The following is a 19,731-nucleotide window of genomic DNA, read 5'->3' on the forward strand; positions in this document are numbered from 1 at the left end:
AAGGTCCCTTTCAAGCTAGTGAGCAGGCGGCCAGTTGATCTGGCAATGAGAAATTTCCCTGTCCTTAAGATACCGAATCACCGTTGGGAACAAAACATGTGACTTTGAGAAGGAGAAAGATCCAACTGTGTTGCGATCGCCCTCTGCGGGGAAGCTGCTACAGTACACAGTGGAAGACGGAGGCCATGTTGCAGAAGGGAATGTTTTTGCAGAGATAGAGGTAAGTGCAGAAGAGCCTGGAGAAGTCCCTAGGACCTGGGGCTTCCCATTCCCATGAGCCTTTAAGCCACAATGGGTCAACTGCATGATTAAAAATCAAACTGCCAGTATTTAACATCTGCAATGAAGTTGTGTCCAAGGTGCTTTGTGGTACATGTGTGGTGCTTGCTCGTTGTGTTCTGTGAATATATCCCACTGCTCCTCATGCAGGTGATGAAAATTATTATGACCCTGGCGGTAGAGGAGTCTGGCAGTGTACGCTACGTAAAGCGGCCAGGAGCATTGTTGGAAGCAGGCTGCGTCATAGCCAGGCTTGAGTTAGACGATCCCACCAAAGTGAAACCTGTGAGTACTTCTGCTGGGAGTGAACAGTGTTGCCTTACTGCTTTCTCCTCTCTCTGCTCTCTGTGACCCTCGCCTGCCTCTGCTTCCAAGGCATTTTGCTCACTTGGCACCTCAAGGCAGCACAGTGCCATGCAGAGACCTGGCAGACGCTTGCTCAAGGGCCAAAAGCAGAGGAGCTGCATTAGGCTAGGTCATGCTGTGGGGGGCCACAAGGAGCTGTGTGACTTCCTTGAACCAGCTGCTTTAGAGCTTGACAGCTGTTCTGCGTGTCATAGCATTGCACTTCTTAAGCATCCAGTGAACACACTTAACCTGTATGTAGAAGTTGCCATGAGGCAAGTTTTTTAGTATGACATTCTGTGCACATCTGCAGCTCTCCTGCATCTTTTTTTATGATGGGCTCAATGGCTGAAATGTGAATGCTGACCATTAGGAGGGAGCCTCCTTGATCGAAAGCAGAAACCAGACCGTTTTCTCTGTGGCCATTAGACAGCTGCAGCTTTCTGGCTGCTCATTTAACTTCAGCAAAGATCTGGGTCCGCTTCACTCCTCTGATGCTCATGAGTGCCTGTTCTCTCCCTGCGCCTGGGACAGGCTCAGCCTTTCACGGGAGGCCTCCCGACCCAGCAGACCCTGCCCATCACAGGGGAGAAGCTGCATCAGGTCCTGCGCAATGTGCTAGACAATCTCATCAATGTCATGAACGGCTACTGCCTGCCAGAGCCCTACTTCAGTGCCAAGGTAGGTGCCTCAGAGTGCTGCCTTCTCCTCACGAGTCCCAAGGCAATTTTTAATGGGGATGCAGTTAACTGTCAGCGGTCTAGTCTTCCCGGCCTGTTTGCTGGGTCAGCAAGACCTGCCCCTTGACTTCCTGGGGAGCACTGGTGGGTGCAGGCAGCGCAGCCCTTTGTGTCCTGTAGGTAAAGGAGTGGGTGGTCAAGCTGATGAATACCCTGCGGGATCCCTCCCTGCCTCTCCTGGAGCTTCAGGAAATCATGACGAGCATTTCTGGAAGAATCCCCCTCTCTGTGGAGAAGTCGATTAGGAAGGTGATGGCGCAGTACGCCAGTAACATCACCTCTGTGCTGTGCCGGTTTCCTAGCCAGCAGGTGAGTGGTACAAGGGGAGTCTCATCTCTGTTTCTCGCTGACATATCACAGCTTACCCTAAGTTGGTCCATCTACAGCTTCGCTTTGAGCCCTGTCCGCTGCCTGAGGCTGTTGCGTTCCTGTGACCTGGTCATTCCTAAAAGCACGTCTGGTTGTGTCCTTGCTCTGGCAGATTGCAAACGTGCTGGACAGCCATGCGGCCATGCTCCAGAGGAAGGCAGAGCGGGAGGTCTTCTTCATGAACACACAGAGCATTGTGCAGCTGGTGCAGAGGTGAGCCGTCCTAGGGTTGTGTCCTGCTCCACCGTGGGGATATGCCCGTGTTGCGATCTGTGAAGCCACTGTTAATTGTGACCTTTCCTGCTGTTATCAAGCTGTCTGCTCTGTGCAGGGAGGAATGGCTCCTCCTCGCAGCATGATTAGACCCTCCTGCTTCCCCCAGGTACCGCAGCGGCATTCGGGGCTACATGAAGTCAGTTATGCTGGACCTGCTGCGACGGTACTTGCAAGTGGAGACACAGTTCCAGCAAGGTCAGGGAAGGGGAGACTTGTTTGCCCCAGCTGGTGCTGCATGGTGGCAGGGGATCAGGGCTAACAGCACGTTGCCCGCTGTCTTCCTCAGCTCACTATGACAAGTGTGTCATCAGCCTGAGGGAGCAGTACAAGCCCGACATGACCCCGGTCCTGGAGTGCATCTTCTCACATGCTCAGGTGGCAAAGAAGAACTTGCTGGTGACCATGTTAATTGTGAGTAGACAGGGCAGGAGCAGCCTGTGCCCAGAGATTCCAAGAAATAAAGGCTTGCAGCAAGTGTCCTCAAAGGCTCCTGTTCTGCCCAGGCTCCCGCTCTGCTGTAGCAGAGGTCCCTCAAGATGTTACAGAAACAAGAGTGTGTAAGCAGCTTCCTGGGTGAGGAGGGTGGACAGGACATTGCACCCTCACTCAAGGGGTGGCCTAGAGTGACAGCAGGGCACAGCGCAGCAGGCACGCTATGTGGTGCTTGCTGCACACTGAGACTTTCAGAGGCCATGACTCCCTCTCCTTATTTCATCTACTTCAGACAAGTAAGCCAAGGCAAGCTTTAAATCCCTCCTTGCCCAAGGCATTAGATTTGGGATAGAACTTGGTTGGTCCTGGTACTCGTCTGACTGCAGCCCTCAGGCTTACCTCCCCTTGCATCTGTGCTTTGGGCTCTAAAGCTAGCAGATACTTGATGAACTGTTTTGCTCTCCTCTGTTTAATATGTCCCCAGGGTTTGCGTTTTGTTTTCAAGCTCCTATTCTTGATGTGTTTGGCTGCTTCATTAATAGGATGTTATCTTCCCTCTTCTGCGTTGTACTTCTGCACTTGGCTTTCAGAACAGCATTTTGCCCATTTTCAAGACCTGGGTTTCTTCCCCGTTCCCTGTCGTGCCTCAGCACGGTGCCGGGGGAGGTTTTATTCTGTGCTGAATGGGAGGGACCAGCTGCTGGGAGGTTTTGCTTCTGCCCTTGCAGGAACAGCTGTGCGGCCGGGACCCCACGCTGACGGACGAGCTGACAGCCATCCTCAACGAGCTGACGCAGCTCAGCAAGGCAGAGCACTCCAAAGTGGCGCTGAGAGCCAGGCAGGTCAGCAAGCGCCACACTGGACCCCTGGTCCCAGCAGGTCCCCCGTGCTCTCCCAGCCACCATCTCCCCCTTGCAGGTGCTGATCGCGTCTCACCTGCCGTCCTATGAGCTGAGGCACAACCAGGTGGAGTCCATATTCCTCTCTGCCATCGACATGTACGGACACGAGTACTGCCCTGAAAACCTGAAGGTTGGGAATCTCACACTTTCGAAAGAGGGAATTTTGCTTTCCAGACAAGCATTTTGGCTAGCTTTGGTGAGGAAGTTTTGTCTGCAAGCCACTTAGTTTTAAAACTAAGCCTGAAAGGCATTTAAAGTCTTGCAGCATTGGCTAGTAATGTTTGTGTGGGTGCAGACCAGAGGAGATGATGTGCCAGATTGTTGCTGGTGAACACCATGTCCCTATCCCATTCTGCCCCCCTGTTTGGAGGGAGCGAGGATCTCATGAGGTTTCCTCATGGCAAGCTGGTGCTGGGTGTCTAGAAGTATCTTAAAGTGCTGGCCAATCTCCATCCTTCATGTCTGAACCAGTGGATGCGATGGGGTTTGGGGCGGGGGGGGGGGGGATGTCCCACCTCATCCTTGCCCTGAATTTTACTTTCTCCCCTCAGAAACTGATCCTCTCGGAAACCACTATCTTTGATGTGCTTCCCATCTTCTTCTACCACACCAACCAGGTGGTACGCATGGCAGCACTGGAGGTAAGGGCTGGAGGGCTCGTTGTCTTGATGAGCTATGTGGGGCACAGCAAGAACATGCCTGCCACCGAGAGAGCCGTGCTCTCATCATGGCCACCATGTCGTATCAGGGTTGATGCATGAATCCCAGGAGAGGGCACCTACAATTTTAACCTTCCTCCCTCCCCATCCTTTCTCCAGGTGTATGTGAGGCGTGGATATATTGCTTATGAGCTGAACAGCCTGCAGCACCGCCAGCTCTCAGATGGCACCTGTGTGGTGGAGTTTCAGTTCATGCTGCCCTCATCTCATCCAAATAGGTAGGAGAGATCATCATGCAGTCTCTGACCTGGTTCTGCCAGTCCCTAGCTTTGCCAATGGATGCAATCCTCTTTGCAAAGCTGTGAATTCATTGTTCTTTTCCTGCTAAGTGGCAGGGCCCTCAGAGGAAACTAGTAAACCTTCTTCAGGTTGAGCTCATAAACCTTCCTGGACTGGCTTTAATTAAAGCCTCTCTCAGCTGGACTGTTGTGGGCAGGCAGTCTAGTTGTTGTCTGTGTGAATGCCTGCTCTTCGTTGCTTTGATTTTTGGCAGCTGTGGTTCTCCACTTTGACCAACTGGAGAAGGGGACTTACTTTTTGGTGTGGGAGGAGGGATTCCCCCCCTCCCCCTGCCCCCGCGCTGGCCAAAGTGCTTTACCAAAGTGACTGTTGTATTCTTGGCCTCTGGCAACTGCGTGTTTTCCTCTTGCTGGCAGAGCAGGATGCCCCCTCTCTAATGGAAGATGTCAGCTAGCTGGGCAACAGTTGTGAGTTGTGCCTCCCTCCTCCAGCTGACTGGATAGTGCTCTGGAGCCTAAAATCCTAGCAAAGAGGGGTAATGAGAGGAGTAGCAATGCAAACTGGCATAGAAGGCAAGAGGAGAGCTGTTCTTGGCTGGGCCTGATGGGAGATAATGAGCAGGCTTGGCGTGAGTTTCACCTGGAGGTGTTGTTTTAGTCTGTGTCACCAGGCACCTCAGCATCGCCTGTCCTGCAGGCACCTTTGCCCAAGCAGTCTGTAGGCCCAGCTGTCTGGGATGAGCAAAAGCCAGGCTCTTGCTTCCTCTCCCTTTGGCCTAAGCTGTCATAATTAGAGCTCTGTCAATGCAGACAAATGGCTATTATTTAGTAACTTCAAGCAAAACTGTAGATAGAAGTTTATATGCACAGGATGCTGGCAGAGCAGAGACCTTCCAGTCCAACAGAGGGATTTTTGGTGGCTAATCCTTTCTTTTTGCTTTGCAAAATGAGTTTCACGAGTTCTTGTGACAGCTCTGGTGTTAGCAGAGGAGTGGTGCCTCTCTCCGCGTCTGATGGCTGCCTTGTTCCCTTGTGCAGGCTGTCTGTCCCCGTCAGCATCTCTAACCCGGACCTGGCCCGGCACAGCACCGAGCTGTTTATGGACAGTGGCTTTTCTCCCCTGAGTCAGAGAATGGGAGCTATGGTTGCCTTCGACAGATTTGAGGATTTCACAAGGTAGGCAGGCAGAGAATCAGTGCCCAGCCAGTCATTGCATGCACCTTTTAGGTGCTGCTGCAGTCATCGTAGAGTAGAAGTTGGAGGAAGACTCAAAGTCGCTGGTGGCTGGGCAGCGCTCGGAGCAGCTCCCTGTTCTTGCCACAGTCTCGTCAGGGGCAGGCGATGTTTTCAGCATGACAGTTAGTGAGGACACAGTATGTCACTTGGGAATGTGTGGAGGTGCTCTTTAAATTCATGCAGTTCCTGCAGGCCTGGGGAGTGCTTGCCTGGCATTCATGAAGCGTTTCTGTGTCATAAAATACAAGCATTTCAGAGCTGTGTTCCATGATTTTGGGCCTTGCTGCTTGCTGGTGGAGCACAGTGCTCAGTGAGGGAATCCAGCTGAGCCAGCCCATGACCCTGGGATGGTTTGTTAGTACCTGAACCCCTCCTAGTGTGGGTCCTTCAAGCTGTTGCCTTTGGCACGACACAGATATGGAAGTGCTGACTTGTCACCCTGTCCCCCATCCCCTTGGTTTGGGCCCTGGCAGGAACTTTGATGAAGTGATCTCCTGCTTCGCAGACCCGCCTTTAGAGAGCTCCCTGTTCAGTGAGGCACGAGCCACCATTTATGATGAAGAGGATGCCAAGGTGGGTGTGACACTGTTGCTAGCTCCCCCGGGAGGTACAGGGACAGCAGTGGTGCTGCTGAGCCAAAACATGAGGATTTACTGCGAGGTTTTGTTGCCAGAACATCCGAGAGGAGCCAATCCACATCCTCAACATTGTGCTCAGATGGGCAGATCACCTGGAGGATGAAGAGCTGGTGCCGATCTTCAGAGCCTTTGCCCAGTCCAAGGTCTGTTGCACAGCTGCAGACCTGGCACGCATGTGTAGTGCATGTGTTGCCCCTTTGAAGGCTGTGCTAGCACACCCCTGACAGCCTGTTGGATTTTGTTTGCTTCCTTAGTGAAGGCATTTAAACCTCTCTTGAGGTCGGTGAGTGTCTTCCCTGTGGCATGACACTGTCTTCTGTTTCCACGTAGAAAAACGTCCTTGTTGACTGTGGTCTGCGGAGAATCACGTTCTTAATTGCCCAGCAGGTCAGTGGATACAGGACTGCTAAATGGCAGTTACTTTAGGCATGCTGTGCTTCTGTGTCCCTAAAGGTCAACTCGTAGTTACAAGTACCTTAGAGACATAGTACTGAGTGACAGCTGTAGCTAAGCATCAGAAGGAAAAGCTAGGAATTAATTAATAAAGGGGCCAGTGAATTAATAAAGTGAATGATTTAGCTCCTGCATTAGCATTTATGCAGCTAGCATACTTAGTAACGTGTGATTCTTGCTTTGTCGCTTCATAACTTTCAGTTGCCTTTAAGAGGCATGGATTATTTCCAGTTTCCTCCTCTTTTGGGGAAAGAGGAAACCTACAGGGTGTGAGTGTGTTTTTTTTGTTTTGTTTTTTTTCCCTTCTCATGAATTCACTGAAAATCAGAAAGAACCTCTGTCTGTCTCTAGTGCTAGGATTCATGTGCCACTGTCTTGTCTTTTTCTTTTGCTCTAGAGAGAATTCCCAAAGTTTTTTACATTCAGAGCGAGAGACGAGGTAAGAGCTGTTGACCAGAGATGTAACCAGCTTCAAGACCTTTCTGGAAGCAGAGTTTGCCCCCACGCCACCTGGCTAGGAGCTTGCTCACTCCTCTCCACTGTGTAACAGTTTGCAGAGGACCGCATTTATCGGCACCTAGAGCCAGCCCTGGCCTTCCAGCTGGAGCTGAGCCGCATGCGTAACTTCGACCTGACAGCTATTCCCTGCGCCAACCACAAGATGCATCTCTACCTGGGGGCTGCCAAAGTGCAGGCAGGCACCGAGGCCACCGACTACCGGTTTTTCATCCGTGCCATTGTACGACACTCGGATCTAATCACCAAGGCAAGGTGACAAAGGGTCCCAAACCCTGGTTGTGCAGTGGAAAGAGAGGTGTCGCTGCTTTGCTGGATAGCTCTTGGGAGACCTGGGGGCGGGGGGGGCGGGCCATAGTTTGCTCGCCCTGGGTACTTGGACGGAGGTGGTTGCACCTTGGACGTAGAAGTCTGTCTTATGCATGAGCTCCCTCGTGCCCCGTGCACTGCAGGAGGCCTCCTTTGAGTACCTGCAAAACGAGGGCGAGCGGCTGCTCCTGGAAGCGATGGACGAGCTGGAGGTGGCCTTCAACAACACGACTGTCCGCACTGACTGTAACCATATCTTCCTCAACTTTGTGCCAACGGTCGTCATGGACCCCTCCAAGGTTAGTTTCTCGGCAGTCCCACTTGCCTTTGTGATTACTGGGCTCACCTGCCCCTTTGTAAAGTGTCTGTGTCCGGGGCAGCTCCAGGCCGTCTCACGGAGGTCATATAGCCAGAGGTGTCTTGGTGCAGCACTGATTTGAGGATGGAGATCACATCTTCCCTCATGCCACTGAGCAGACAGGCTGCTGGCCCCTCACCTCCCCACCACGCTGGGAGGTCCTGCTTTGGCTGGGGGATGGATTCAGCAGCTCCCAGGAGGCCTCTGCAGCTTATTTTCTGTGTTGCGCCTTTGCAGTGGGCAGGGGACAGAAAGGCCGTTTGCTGAGGAGGTGTTAAGATTTCCTGCTTAGGAGTTAATTGGCGCTTTACACGAGGACTTGGACAAACGGGCAGCTTGGTGGTGTGAGGGTAGGCAGCAGGCTCTTCTTCCCCAGCAGGACACAGCCTGAAAGAGGGGGGTTGTGTCCACTCAGGCAAATGTAGAGCACTGGTTTTCCTTATTCCCAGCAGAGAGGCTGGATGGCAGCACCAGCCGCCGGGGAGGGATGGAGAGAAGGAAGGGGCTTGCCCAGAGCAAATCTGAAATGGCTCTTTGAGATGGAGATATGATGGGGTGCTCGGGGCTTGAATGCACCGTGTCCTGAGCCGTGCGAAGGACATCGGTTTTGCTGGTGCGGGGACCCAGCCGCCTGCTTTCCTGTGCCCAGATCGAGGAGTCGGTGCGCTCCATGGTGATGCGCTACGGGAGCCGGCTCTGGAAGCTCCGGGTGCTGCAGGCCGAGGTGAAGATCAACATCCGACTGACGCCGACCACAACAGCTATCCCCATCCGCCTCTTCCTGACCAATGAGTCTGGCTACTACCTGGACATCAGCCTCTACAAGGAAGTGAGGGACCTCAGCACTGGGAACGTGAGTAACGTGCAGTTGCTGGTAGCAAGCAGAAACCCGACCGTGAGCGCCCAGCCCCTGAAATGCTCCCGCCCTGCAGCACCACTTCAGCTGGTGCTCCTCTATTCTAGCCCAAGCGAGTATCCCCTACAGCAAAGTGTTCGGGGACTTCTGCAGAAACCATCCCTACACCTGCAGTGCGGATCTGACTCCTAGAGCCTGGAGACGCCACCCCATGGCCCCAAACAGCAGTGTTTCTAAGGCCTGTCAGATTTCGTCTCCTTGTGTGCTGCAGCCATTTGGGCACCTCAGAGCGATGCTCAGCTCTGGAAGTGGTGCTGAACCCCAAGGCTACTGCTGGTGTGTAACCAGGTGGCTTTCAGTCTGGGACACAGAGGGCAGCATTAGGGTGTTGCTGGTACTTGCAGCACACAATCTCCACACCACACCTCCTTATCGAGGTGACAAAATCATGTTGTCGTTTGATCAGGTAGAGCCATGGACACAAGCAACTTAGCCAGGCAGATCTAGCCAGCACTCTGGGCCCTGCAAGGCTCTTGCACCTTAACTTTGCAGAGAGCGATTTGTCCACGTGCTGCAGGAAAAGAGCCAACTCTCTCTGCCCTTCTTCCCAGATCATGTTTCAGTCCTACGGTGATAAGCAAGGGCCGCAGCACGGGATGCTCATTAACACACCGTATGTCACTAAGGACCTACTTCAGGCCAAGCGGTTCCAGGCCCAGACCTTGGGCACTACTTATGTATATGACTTCCCAGAAATGATCAGGCAGGTGAGTCCAGGCTGAGCAGAAAGAGGTTGCAAATTAAATAATTTCCTTTTCTTCCCCTCCCTCCCTAGATTTTCCTATCTGGATTAAAAATGCCTTTCTCCTGAGCTGGTAAAGGGGGGAGTGGGGAGAGGAGAAGGAAAACCATGAGCCCAAACCCCCATGTTTTTGATTGTATTGAAGTATTTCTAAACCAATTCCTAACTCTTGAAATTTGACATAGTTGTACTGTTGGAGGATGTGAGCCAGAAAGCTGCATGCAGGGAGGACTGCAGCAGGCTGAGGGCTCTGTGTGGCTCTGGGGCCCCCTCCTTCTTTCTTTCTTTTTTTCTCTTTTTCCCCTCCACATGAAGTCCCAAATTGCTGCAGGAGTGGACGTTTGCATTTGTCAATAGCTTTGGAGCTGCTGCAGCCCCTGCGTTTTGAACTTGTCCTACGTGTGGTGTCTCTGCAGGCGCTCTTCAAGCTGTGGGGCTCCACAGAGCTGTACCCCAAGGACGTCCTGACTTACACTGAGCTGGTGCTGGACTCGCAGGGGCAGCTGGTGCAGATGAACAGGCTGCCTGGAGGGAATGAGGTAACTGCAAATGAACTGGGAACAGAGAGAGAGAGCTGGGTGGGGGGAAGCTGTGCTATGGCAAGGTGCAAATTGTTGGAGGGCTTCCCAGATCCAGCTATGTTTAGCTCACAGGGGAGGCTCTTCAAGTAGGAATTGTGAGGTTCAACTCTGACCTTATTTCTCTGGAGCAACCTGCCCCTGTGACCTTGTGCTGTTTGGGGACAGGTCGGGATGGTTGCTTTCAAAATGAAGCTGAAGACCCCAGAGTATCCGAAAGGCCGGGACATTGTGCTCATCTGCAATGACATCACGCACAAGATTGGCTCCTTCGGGCCAGAAGAGGACTTACTCTTCCTTAGAGCTTCGGAGCTGGCCCGTGCTGAAGGCATCCCCCGCGTCTACATCGCTGCCAACAGCGGTGCCCGCATTGGCTTTGCGGATGAGATAAAGCATATGTTCCAGGTGGCCTGGGTGGACCCTGCAGACCCGTACAAGGTGTGTGTGCACCTCCTTTTCCACCATTAGAGAAAATAACGGACTTATTTGGGGAAGGTCAAGAACTAAACGGGGAGTTAAAGCTCCCACTGTTGGATCAACTGAGACCAGGTAGTGCTGGGGGGTGAGCACATGTGCATGCCCAGTGCCACGGGGAGGGTTCGCTCTGCTTTCTCCATCGAGGTGGGAATAAAGGTGCAATGCCGGAGGAGCCGTGCCAGCAGAGGCTTGTCTAGCCGCGTCCCTGACTGCGGTGGTGCTGCACAGACTGGGTTTGGGTTGGGGTGTGAGTTTGGAGTGAGGCTGTGTCCCACATGAGTGCATGTACAGGGGGTTCTGCAACTCGTCCTCCTCATCTTCCTTTTCAGGGGTTCAGGTATCTGTACCTGACTCCCCAGGACTACACGAGGATTAGCTCCGCGAACTCGGTGCACTGTGAGCACGTCGAGGAAGGGGGAGAGTCCAGGTGAGTTGTCACTGTCTCGCTTGGCTTGCGCTCGAGGCAGGCAGGCTGCGGCAGGGCCTTGCCCTGTGCCCACGACGAGATCCAGGCCTCCCGTGTCCTGGCTCAGCGTCCTGCTGAATGAGACTTGGCAACTGAGTGGTTTCCTCTGTCCTATCTGTGACGCCGTGTCTCTGCCTTCCTTGCAGGTACGTCCTCATGGACATCATTGGGAAAGAGAACGGATTTGGGGTGGAAAACCTGAGAGCTGCCGGTACCATCGCTGGGGAATCTTCTCGAGCTTACGAGGAAATAGTGACCATTAGCATGGTACAGCCTTTGAACCCTTTCCCTGCTCCTCTCTTCCTAGAAAAGGACACGGCTCTTGAGCTTGCCTTTAGGATCACCCTTGGGGGAATAATGGGATGTGACAAGTGACCTAATGAAACTGAGTCGCCCCACTGTGCCGACTCCTGCAGAGTCGGAAGGGAGCGCGTAGTTCTCCTGGCACTTGCTGATTATTCTGCAGCCCATTTTCCATGGTAATTCTGTGTATCCTCATGTGTGTGCCCCAGGTGACATGTCGTGCCATTGGGATCGGCGCTTACCTGGTGAGACTGGGCCAGCGTGTCATCCAGGTGGAGAATTCCCACATCATCCTCACTGGAGTCACGGCTCTCAACAAGGTAATGTGCGCTCCGGGCATGGTATCTTCCCTGAGTCTATCCCTTCCACTGCTAAGGAAGGGTGCTCCTTCCCCGCACGAGCCCTGTCCCATGGGAAAAGATCATAGCTTAGTCTACATCGCTTCAGGGAGCCTGCAGGAGAAGTACACCTGGGCTTGTTTTGGTGATGAAGGAATTGTAAAATGCTGCCTAACACCTATGTGATATTGCTTTACTGGCCAGGTCAACCTGTGTCCCTCTGTCCTGTGTCGTTCCCAGGCAGAGAGGCTGAGCAGCAGGGCTGGGTCACAAAGCTGCTGCAGGGACTTGTTCAGCTCCCGTCCCAGGGTCCTAGGCCCTCCCGTGGGCAGGACTCGTCTCCAAGCAGAATCTCACTAGTTGGAGTGGAGACCTTAGTTAAGCTGATCCAAAAGGCACTTGCTCTTTAGCTCTTAAACTAAGGAGACCCTACGTTAAACATCCGCCTTGTAGGTGGAGGTTCAAATTCAGCCTCAAACCAGTGGGCATGGGCTTGTGCAAAAATTTGACTTAAAACAGACAAGGAGGGGTGGCTTCTGCTTTAGCAGAATGATATATGTGTTTCTGTTAATAATTTTGACTAGGTTTTGGGGCGTGAAGTTTACACATCCAATAACCAGCTGGGAGGCGTGCAGATCATGCACAATAATGGTGTTTCCCACGTCACGGTCCCGGATGATTTTGAGGGGGTCTACACCATCCTGCAGTGGCTTTCGTACATGCCAAAGGTAGGTGGGTGCTTCAGGATGGCAACGTAGGGGTGTAAATCTTCACTGTTACTGGAGTTCCTGGCTGATGACCTGCACTTTGGGGCTTTCTCCTTACAGGATAACCATAGCCCAGTGCCTGTCACTGCCATAAGTGACCCCGTTGAAAGAGAAATAGATTTTGTCCCTTCCAAAGTCCCCTATGACCCCAGATGGATGCTGGCAGGGAGACCACATCCAAGTAAGTGAGGGCAGCCTGAGACCTCTGCAGCAGCTCTCCCCTATGCTTTTTGTGGCTGTAAAATCCTCCCGACCCTTTGCAGATGGTGGTTATTGCTGCGTGTTGCTGGGCAGGGACCCGCTCTGTGCTCACTGGTCGGTTTGTTTGTTTGTTTTTTTTCCCCGCTCTGTACTCTGCCTCTGCAGCTCTCAAGGGAACCTGGCAGAGCGGCTTCTTTGATCAAGGCAGCTTCCTGGAGATCATGAGGCCCTGGGCTCAGACAGTTGTCGTCGGCAGAGCCAGGTACAGAGGCAAACGTGGCGTTCCCGGCGGGGTGCTTGCCACCTGGGCCCACGAGCTCCCACCGAGCTCCGCTGCTCAGAGAGGCTCACGTGCGCAGCAGCCGGCCCTCAGCCAGCCGCCTTCTCCTGGGGAAGGGGCACCAGCTGCTGCGGGGTGGGGAGAAGGGGGATCCCTCTGGCTGGGGTGCAGGGTCAGGGGGAGAGCCAGCCCACGCTGTGGGTGCTAAGGCCACCCTGCCTCACCGCAGGTTGGGAGGCCTCCCTGTGGGTGTCATCGCCGTTGAGACTCGCACTGTGGAGGTGACGATACCTGCTGACCCTGCCAACTTGGACTCGGAGGCAAAGGTGTGGTGGGAGACCTTAGGAGGACCAGGCTCCAGATGCAGAGTATCCAGGAGGGAGGCTGGGAAAAAAAGGAGAAAAGCCTGCTTGGTGTAATCCTTTTGAGTCTTGATTCTGTTTCAAGACTGGTGAAATCAATGGGGCTTGGTCAATTTAATTTTCTTCCAATTTTTGCATGCTATGTGTTAGTGACCTGCCAGCACTCGGTGCCAGGAGATGCCAGCACTGATCTGAACGTTCCTGCTCGCCTCTTTTTCAGATAATCCAGCAGGCCGGACAGGTGTGGTTTCCAGACTCTGCTTTTAAAACTGCCCAAGCTATTCGAGACTTCAACCGGGAGCATCTGCCTCTGATGATCTTTGCCAACTGGCGAGGCTTCTCCAGCGGCATGAAAGGTACCTGCCCCTAGGGGCAGCGACTGCAAAGCCCTGGCCGCGCTGGGGCCTGTCGCCCTCCCACTGCCCCGCGTGGTCCAGGGGCTCCCAGATGCCCAAAGCAGCCTGTCTAGGCTCCCCTCGCTTGCGCCCTTCAGGGATGTGGGGTCGGGCTGGGGGAGACCATATGACATTGCTGGGACATGGGTCCTGGGACTGGGTGACTTGCTGCTGGTCTGGTTTTTGGGGCTTGTTTGGCTTCTCTGATGGAGAAAAGAGCTTTGGGCAGCTGGACGAGAAAGGCTGATGTGCTTTAGAGTGATACCAGTGTTCCCTGGTGCTCCTGGGGAAGGAGGAAAGGGGCAACAGTGGGATGTGAAAGAGGCAGGAGCTTTTGTAGAGAACAGGGCAGCGTGGCCCACGTGTTACACTGGGCACAGCTCGCTGGCCCCCACTTGTCCTGGTGCCAGCAGTAGCCCCAGTGGCCGCGAGAGCACCTGGTCGCTGAGTCCCCTTGGCTTTCAGACATGTACGACCAAATGCTGAAGTTCGGCGCGTCCATTGTCGATAGCCTCAGGGATTTTAAACAGCCTGTCCTGGTCTACATCCCACCGCACGCAGAACTGCGGGGAGGCTCCTGGGTGGTCATCGACTCCACTATTAACCCCCTGTACGTGGAGCTCTACGCGGACAAGGAGAGCAGGTCAGCCTCCCGGTGCCTCTGCGTGACATGTGTGAAATGCCTGCGTGCTCCCTGCAGCCTACGCATGGACAAATGAAAGCCAGTGCATGATCTTTGCGGAGTCATAATCTTGTGTGCAGAGACCTTGGATCACTGGAGATTGGTATTTTATTACCCTTCAGTTAATAACAGCTAAAAGTTCTTGAATTCTTACAGAGCAGCTTGCTAGGTATTTTACTGGGGATGTCGTCCTATGTCTAGTGAAGGCTGACAGGGGATAAATATATCACTCTTTTATCTCTTCTTTAAACTGAACTAATGTGCACTAGAACAAGTTGTAAGGAGTGGAAAGATAGACAAGAATCCCACAGACTGGAAAGAAAACCACTTAGGTTAGGTTTTCTCTGTCCCTAATTCTTAAAAGTGAGAGTTGTCTACCACAGCACTTAGCTGTCAGCAATGTGGAACGAGGAAGTTTGTCTCAGGATTTATTTGTCTCGTGCAGGCCAGTCCCTGCTTCACCAAACTTTTTTTCCAGGGGCGGCATTTTGGAGCCTGGAGGAACAGTAGAGATCAAGTTCAGGAAGAAAGATTTGGTGAAGACCATGAGAAGGATTGATGCAGTTTATGCCAGGCTTGTTGAGCAGCTGGGTAAGGGAAGGGTATTTCAGCTTGTGTTGCTAGCTAGTGATATGTTCAAATATGTGGCTCAGACACTATGGTGGCATTGCATACCCTCAGGAACCCCTTTTTTATGGTTCATATCTTCGTGAAAATTTCTTACAATGTTTCTGATAATGAAACCCTGTAAGGGGACATAGCAGTACTTTACAATACCAGTATTTACCTGCCCTGGCTCTGCAGAGGGTGCCGGACTCTGTCCTGGAACTGCAGCAACTGCTCCCATGCTTTGAGATAAAGAACAGCCCTGATGCATCAGTGCTGAATAGGATGACAAATAATCATTTCAGAGCTGGACAGAGGCTGCCTTTAGTGCACTCGATCTCCTTTTGCCCTGTGTGGTCAGCTTCTGTCTGCAGCAAACGGTGGAGAGTGAGCGGCTGAGTTGGAAGGTCCTTGCCTGCATCCCTCACATGCTCCCTTCCACCCTGCTGAAAAGCAGTCCCCACCAAAGTCTGAAGTCCTCAAGCGTGGCGGCTGTGAACACCATCTCCTTCCTCTCTTGCACTGGACACAGTACAGCCCTTTCACAGCCCAGGATTTTCTCTGGCTGGCCTCCAGGCATGGGTCTAAATGTGCCAAAGCGAAAGGGACATCACTTGGGAAGTCCTGTTCCCTCAGGTGGACAGTAAGGATAGAAGCAGAGTAGAGGATCCCAGATCCTGTGTTAGTCTGCAAAGCTGCGTGGCTGCAGGAGGTGCCTCCTACGAAGCTGCCTGGAGCATGGGCAGTGTGGCTGTGATTGAGGTCACTAAGCGTTTTGTTCAGCAGTGGAATAAAGGTGCTTTTAAATAAGCTTTCTATTGGAACAGCAGCAGAAAACGCTGCTGGGCTGGCCACTGTGCAGTGCCGCCATGGCGGCGAATGAGACCGGCGGGCTGCTCAGTGCAGTGTGTCTTCGGGTGCAGGTACGCCCGAGCTGTCGGACGCAGAGCGCCAGGAGCTGGAGAAGCAGCTCAAGGCCCGGGAGGAGCTCCTGCTGCCCACGTACTACCAGGTGGCCGTGCACTTTGCCGACCTGCACGACACCCCGGGCCGCATGCAGGAGAAAGGCGTCATTACGGTGAGCGAGGGTGCTTGGCTCGCTCCTTTGGCATCAGTGGGGCTGGCTGCGTGTCAGTCCTGGGGGAGGGCATTGGCACGGGCTGGTTTTTGTGGTTTTTGTTTGTTTGGGATTTTGTTGTTGTTTTTTGGGGGGTTTTTTTGCTGCTGCAGCATGAAGGTGGAAGGGAAATTCCCCTCTCATGGAGGCCAAGGTTGCCGCTTGATGTGCTGTTTCTGCCCCAGGTGTTGCTCTCTGCTCAAGCCCACGCTGGCTTGCAGACCTGCCCTGCACCCCCTTGGCGCCGGGTCAAGACCTGTGAGCGAGCAGTTGCTGCTCATCAGCTGTTCTTCCTCCCAGGGCCGTTTTCTACAAAACGTGAACCCAGGCCCTGACCCTCCCTTCTGCAGGACATCCTGGAGTGGAAGAACGCCCGCTCGTTCCTCTACTGGCGGCTGCGACGGCTGCTCCTGGAAGAGGTGGTGAAGGCGGAGATCCTGAAGGCAAACAGCGAGCTGAGCCACATCCACATCCAGTCAATGCTGCGGCGCTGGTTCATGGAGACAGAAGGAGCTGCCAAGGTACTGCGAGCCTCGGCTTCCTGAAATGCCTGTGTCCCTGATGCCCGGGTGGCTGCCACGGTGGTCCCGGTCCCACTGAGGGCAGCTGCCTCACTCTCGTTCTCCTGGGTGTTTCACCTCTGCTTCCTATTGGGTTTAAACATGCGATAGGGATTGCTGTTCTGCAGCTTGTGTCAGGGCGAGGATGCAAGCAGCCCTGAAACTGGGGCTATCCCTTCAAATTAGGTGATCTCAGTTGGATGCAGGTGTTCAACTGTAGCAAGATGGCCCCAGAATAATACCAGCATCTTAATTTTTTGCCATCAGATAGGGCTTCCCATTGCAGAAATGAGACTTCAGGCATTTGCATTTGAGCAGTGCTGTCTGCCCTCAAGCGTATGTGCAGTGGCTTACAAAGCTCACCAGGTAAAGAATACTTTGTGAGCTGGAGAATAAGTGGCCAAAGGGCAGGCACAAGTAAACATTTTAAACAGGCCACAAAGCTTTCCTGAGTTTTGATTTCCAAACTGAACCTTTTCTGCACTGTTACATTGGACTAGGGGAGAGCAAAGAGCCGAGGAGGGAGTGGCGCTGTGCTGCTGGGCGGCATGGTTAACTCTACCTTCCTTAGCTGTGCTTATCAGAAGCTCAGTGGCTGGGAGGAAGATGAGACGGTGGTGACCATGAGAGAGGGCTTTCAGGGAAGGAGTTAAAGAACTGGAACCCAAGAAACAAGCACATATATGCAGGACTGAGAAGAATAGTCCAAACGTCTGGCTGTGTAGTGAGAGGAAAAAGCCACAGGACACGGTGTAGAGGAGGAGGGAGAGGCAGGCTGGGCTGGGACCTGGGAGTCCCCACAGTGCTCCCTACAGTGCTGCTCTCCCCAGGGCTACCTCTGGGACAACAACCAGGTGGTGGTGGAGTGGCTGGAGAAGCAGCTGCAGGAGGACGACGGTGTCCAGTCGGCCATTCGGGAGAACATCAAGTACTTGAAGCGGGACTACGCTCTCAAGCAGATCCGGAAGTGAGTGGCTGAGGGCGCTCGGGAGCTGTGTTGCGAAAAGCCCCATGAAGCATGAGAGGTGCTGTTGGCTGCAGTAAGGCAATGTCATTGCCTCCTGAGCTGGGAACAGTGCGTGGCCGAGGCAAGGTGGTTCTTGCTTAGGCTACAAAACCGTCTGACCAGAACGTATCACTTCTGAGCCGTGTTCAGCGACCGGCACGCTGACCGTGCTCCAATGACAGCTGTGCTCTCCTGTCTGTGTTGCAGCTTGGTCCAAGCAAACCCCGAGGTCGCCATGGACTGCATCATCCAGATGGCTCAGCACATCAGCCGTGCGCAGAAGGCCCAGGTCGCCCGTCTCTTATCGACAGTGGATAATTCCAGCCCGTCCTGACCCAGGAGGCTGCTGTCGTGCAGGGCAATCGCTGCAGGGCAGGAGGGACATGTGGATAAGCTGCTACTCTGAGACCAGACATCGCTCCCTACCCGGTTACTCAGCCCAAGACTTGAAGCCTTAGACTCGTATCGTGTGCCTAAATAAAGGGTGCCAGTGTTTATATTTTAGATTATGAAGACCATCTCTCTGTCCATGTGGCGGTCCTTCTGCCACTGGAGGTGGAGTTGATACAAGTTTACAGGGGTAGTTTTGCAGAAGTTAAGGTTGGCCTAAGCCAGTTCTTGCAGCCTTGTACCTGGTGCAACTGAGGGACAGACCAGACGTTGGTTTTAGAAAGAATTTAAAATCTTTTACTGTGTTTTAATTGCAAGCACTGGCATTAATCTTTAAAACAAACATCGGAGTCAGACACGTTTCACAGGTGAATGGAGCTGGAAGCACAAATGGAGTGGCACAGGCATCACTGGGGAGTTGTGTCAAGGAAGAGGTCTCTGTGCTGCTGGGTGTTGTGGCTGACCATGTACCAGCACAAGGAAATCTTGTTTAAGAAACAGTCTCAAGCTGATGTTTTAAAAATAAACTAAGTAACTGTGAGGAGCAGTTTGTCTCATTCTTCCCCTTGTTTGGGAGTGATCTGTAGATGCAATTAAGAGTAGCTGATGGTGAGGAAAAGACTTGATCCAGAGCTGTTTTCAGCCTCTTTCTTTCACCTGTCACCAGTGGACTGTATTTGTAGCTGTTGCAGTGGAAATATCAGCAGAGCCACCACAGTTTGACCAGGAAACAACAGAGCAACTGAACTGTCTGTTCCTCTCCTCAGTTTCACATCCTTTTCTGTCTCATGCCACAGCTCCTTTGGATGTTCTCCGTCTGCATCTGCCGCGGGTGCAGGAGAGGAGGGAGGATATGGCTCCAGGTTCACCTGCACCGGCACGTCGGAGTGACCCCTCCTCCATTGAACCACGAAGCAGTGGCGAGCTTGTTGCCTGCTTGCAACCATACCTCGTTCCCAGGCAGCCTTTAATCAGTTGGTTCACGTAGTGGAAGAGTAAGTTGAATCTGTACTTTCTTAATGTCTTTAGCTGTGCAACCTCTCGCTGCAGGTGCACCGTTTCACCCGAGTAGGCTTAGCTTTGGCTCTCGGAGGAAGATGGGGAAGTGCTATGGCAACGAAAGGCACGGATGCCTGTTTCACGTACAGTGCCGGTATGCCCGTGATGTGGCAGTGTTGCCCACCTCCTTGGTCCCTTTAGAGCAGACTGAAGGGAAACAGTTGTGCTTGTTGGGCCAGGGGCTCCTGCCAGTGTCCCAGTGAGGTTTCTCTGCTGTGGAGGTGGAAAGAGGGTTACTGAATGCTTTCTGGTTTGAAAGGTGTTACTGCACTTTGTCACGGAAAGGAGGGTGCAGAAGCGCACTGTAGGCTGGAAACACCCAGCTAAGCTACTGACAATAAAAAGACCACAGTTCTCAAGGAAGCTTTCCTGACTTTTGTTTCTTCTGTCATGGTATAAAATACGGAGGATCTGAGAAGTGGATGTTGAACCGTGTAAAGCATCCAGAGCAGAGACCTCTGCCGCTGTGTGGTGTGTAGCGCTCTTTCCTGGAGCGCAGAAACTATTTCAGTGCAGAGCATAGTGCCCCTCCTGTGAACTCCTGTCCCAAAACCAGAGTCCTTTCATGAATTAGGGTACAGAGCTTTTTCAGCAGCATGTTGATGAGTGGAAAAGAGCACGTGCATTAAATACCTCTAAAATGTTATTCTTCTGGCAGATTTGAGCCAGGGAAAA

General features: G+C 53.0%; 1 protein-coding gene across 5 annotated transcripts in view; it reads left to right on the forward strand.

Moving 5' to 3' along the window:
- ACACB (acetyl-CoA carboxylase beta) overlaps positions 1-19,419 on the forward strand; it is a 37,070-nt gene extending 17,651 nt beyond the window's left edge. For 3 of the 5 annotated variants that reach the window (XM_009682979.2, XM_068911086.1, XM_068911087.1), the window contains 36 exons: positions 70-220; positions 430-564; positions 1,159-1,305; positions 1,485-1,673; positions 1,846-1,946; positions 2,116-2,204; positions 2,296-2,420; positions 3,170-3,283; positions 3,360-3,473; positions 3,895-3,984; positions 4,162-4,280; positions 5,340-5,477; positions 6,011-6,110; positions 6,211-6,318; positions 6,506-6,562; positions 7,026-7,067; positions 7,179-7,394; positions 7,597-7,752; positions 8,461-8,664; positions 9,279-9,434; positions 9,886-10,008; positions 10,216-10,485; positions 10,854-10,951; positions 11,137-11,257; positions 11,503-11,613; positions 12,216-12,359; positions 12,459-12,579; positions 12,765-12,861; positions 13,109-13,205; positions 13,462-13,597; positions 14,102-14,279; positions 14,797-14,909; positions 15,848-16,002; positions 16,392-16,562; positions 17,432-17,568; positions 17,815-19,419. In XM_009682979.2, coding sequence (XP_009681274.2) covers positions 70-220; positions 430-564; positions 1,159-1,305; positions 1,485-1,673; positions 1,846-1,946; positions 2,116-2,204; positions 2,296-2,420; positions 3,170-3,283; positions 3,360-3,473; positions 3,895-3,984; positions 4,162-4,280; positions 5,340-5,477; positions 6,011-6,110; positions 6,211-6,318; positions 6,506-6,562; positions 7,026-7,067; positions 7,179-7,394; positions 7,597-7,752; positions 8,461-8,664; positions 9,279-9,434; positions 9,886-10,008; positions 10,216-10,485; positions 10,854-10,951; positions 11,137-11,257; positions 11,503-11,613; positions 12,216-12,359; positions 12,459-12,579; positions 12,765-12,861; positions 13,109-13,205; positions 13,462-13,597; positions 14,102-14,279; positions 14,797-14,909; positions 15,848-16,002; positions 16,392-16,562; positions 17,432-17,568; positions 17,815-17,941 — 4,750 coding nt within the window. In that variant the 3' untranslated portion in view covers positions 17,942-19,419. Of the gene's footprint in view, positions 1-69; positions 221-429; positions 565-1,158; positions 1,306-1,484; positions 1,674-1,845; positions 1,947-2,115; positions 2,205-2,295; positions 2,421-3,169; positions 3,284-3,359; positions 3,474-3,894; positions 3,985-4,161; positions 4,281-5,339; positions 5,478-6,010; positions 6,111-6,210; positions 6,319-6,505; positions 6,563-7,025; positions 7,068-7,178; positions 7,395-7,596; positions 7,753-8,460; positions 8,665-9,278; positions 9,435-9,885; positions 10,009-10,215; positions 10,486-10,853; positions 10,952-11,136; positions 11,258-11,502; positions 11,614-12,215; positions 12,360-12,458; positions 12,580-12,764; positions 12,862-13,108; positions 13,206-13,461; positions 13,598-14,101; positions 14,280-14,796; positions 14,910-15,847; positions 16,003-16,391; positions 16,563-17,431; positions 17,569-17,814 lie in introns of those variants that run through there. The other 2 variants (XR_011135060.1, XM_068911088.1) reach the window with 2 other exon arrangements.
- Positions 19,420-19,731: the final 312 nt, after the last annotated feature.

Source organism: Struthio camelus, chromosome 17 (assembly GCF_040807025.1).
Source record: "Struthio camelus isolate bStrCam1 chromosome 17, bStrCam1.hap1, whole genome shotgun sequence".
Classification (NCBI taxonomy): Eukaryota; Metazoa; Chordata; class Aves; order Struthioniformes; family Struthionidae; genus Struthio; species Struthio camelus.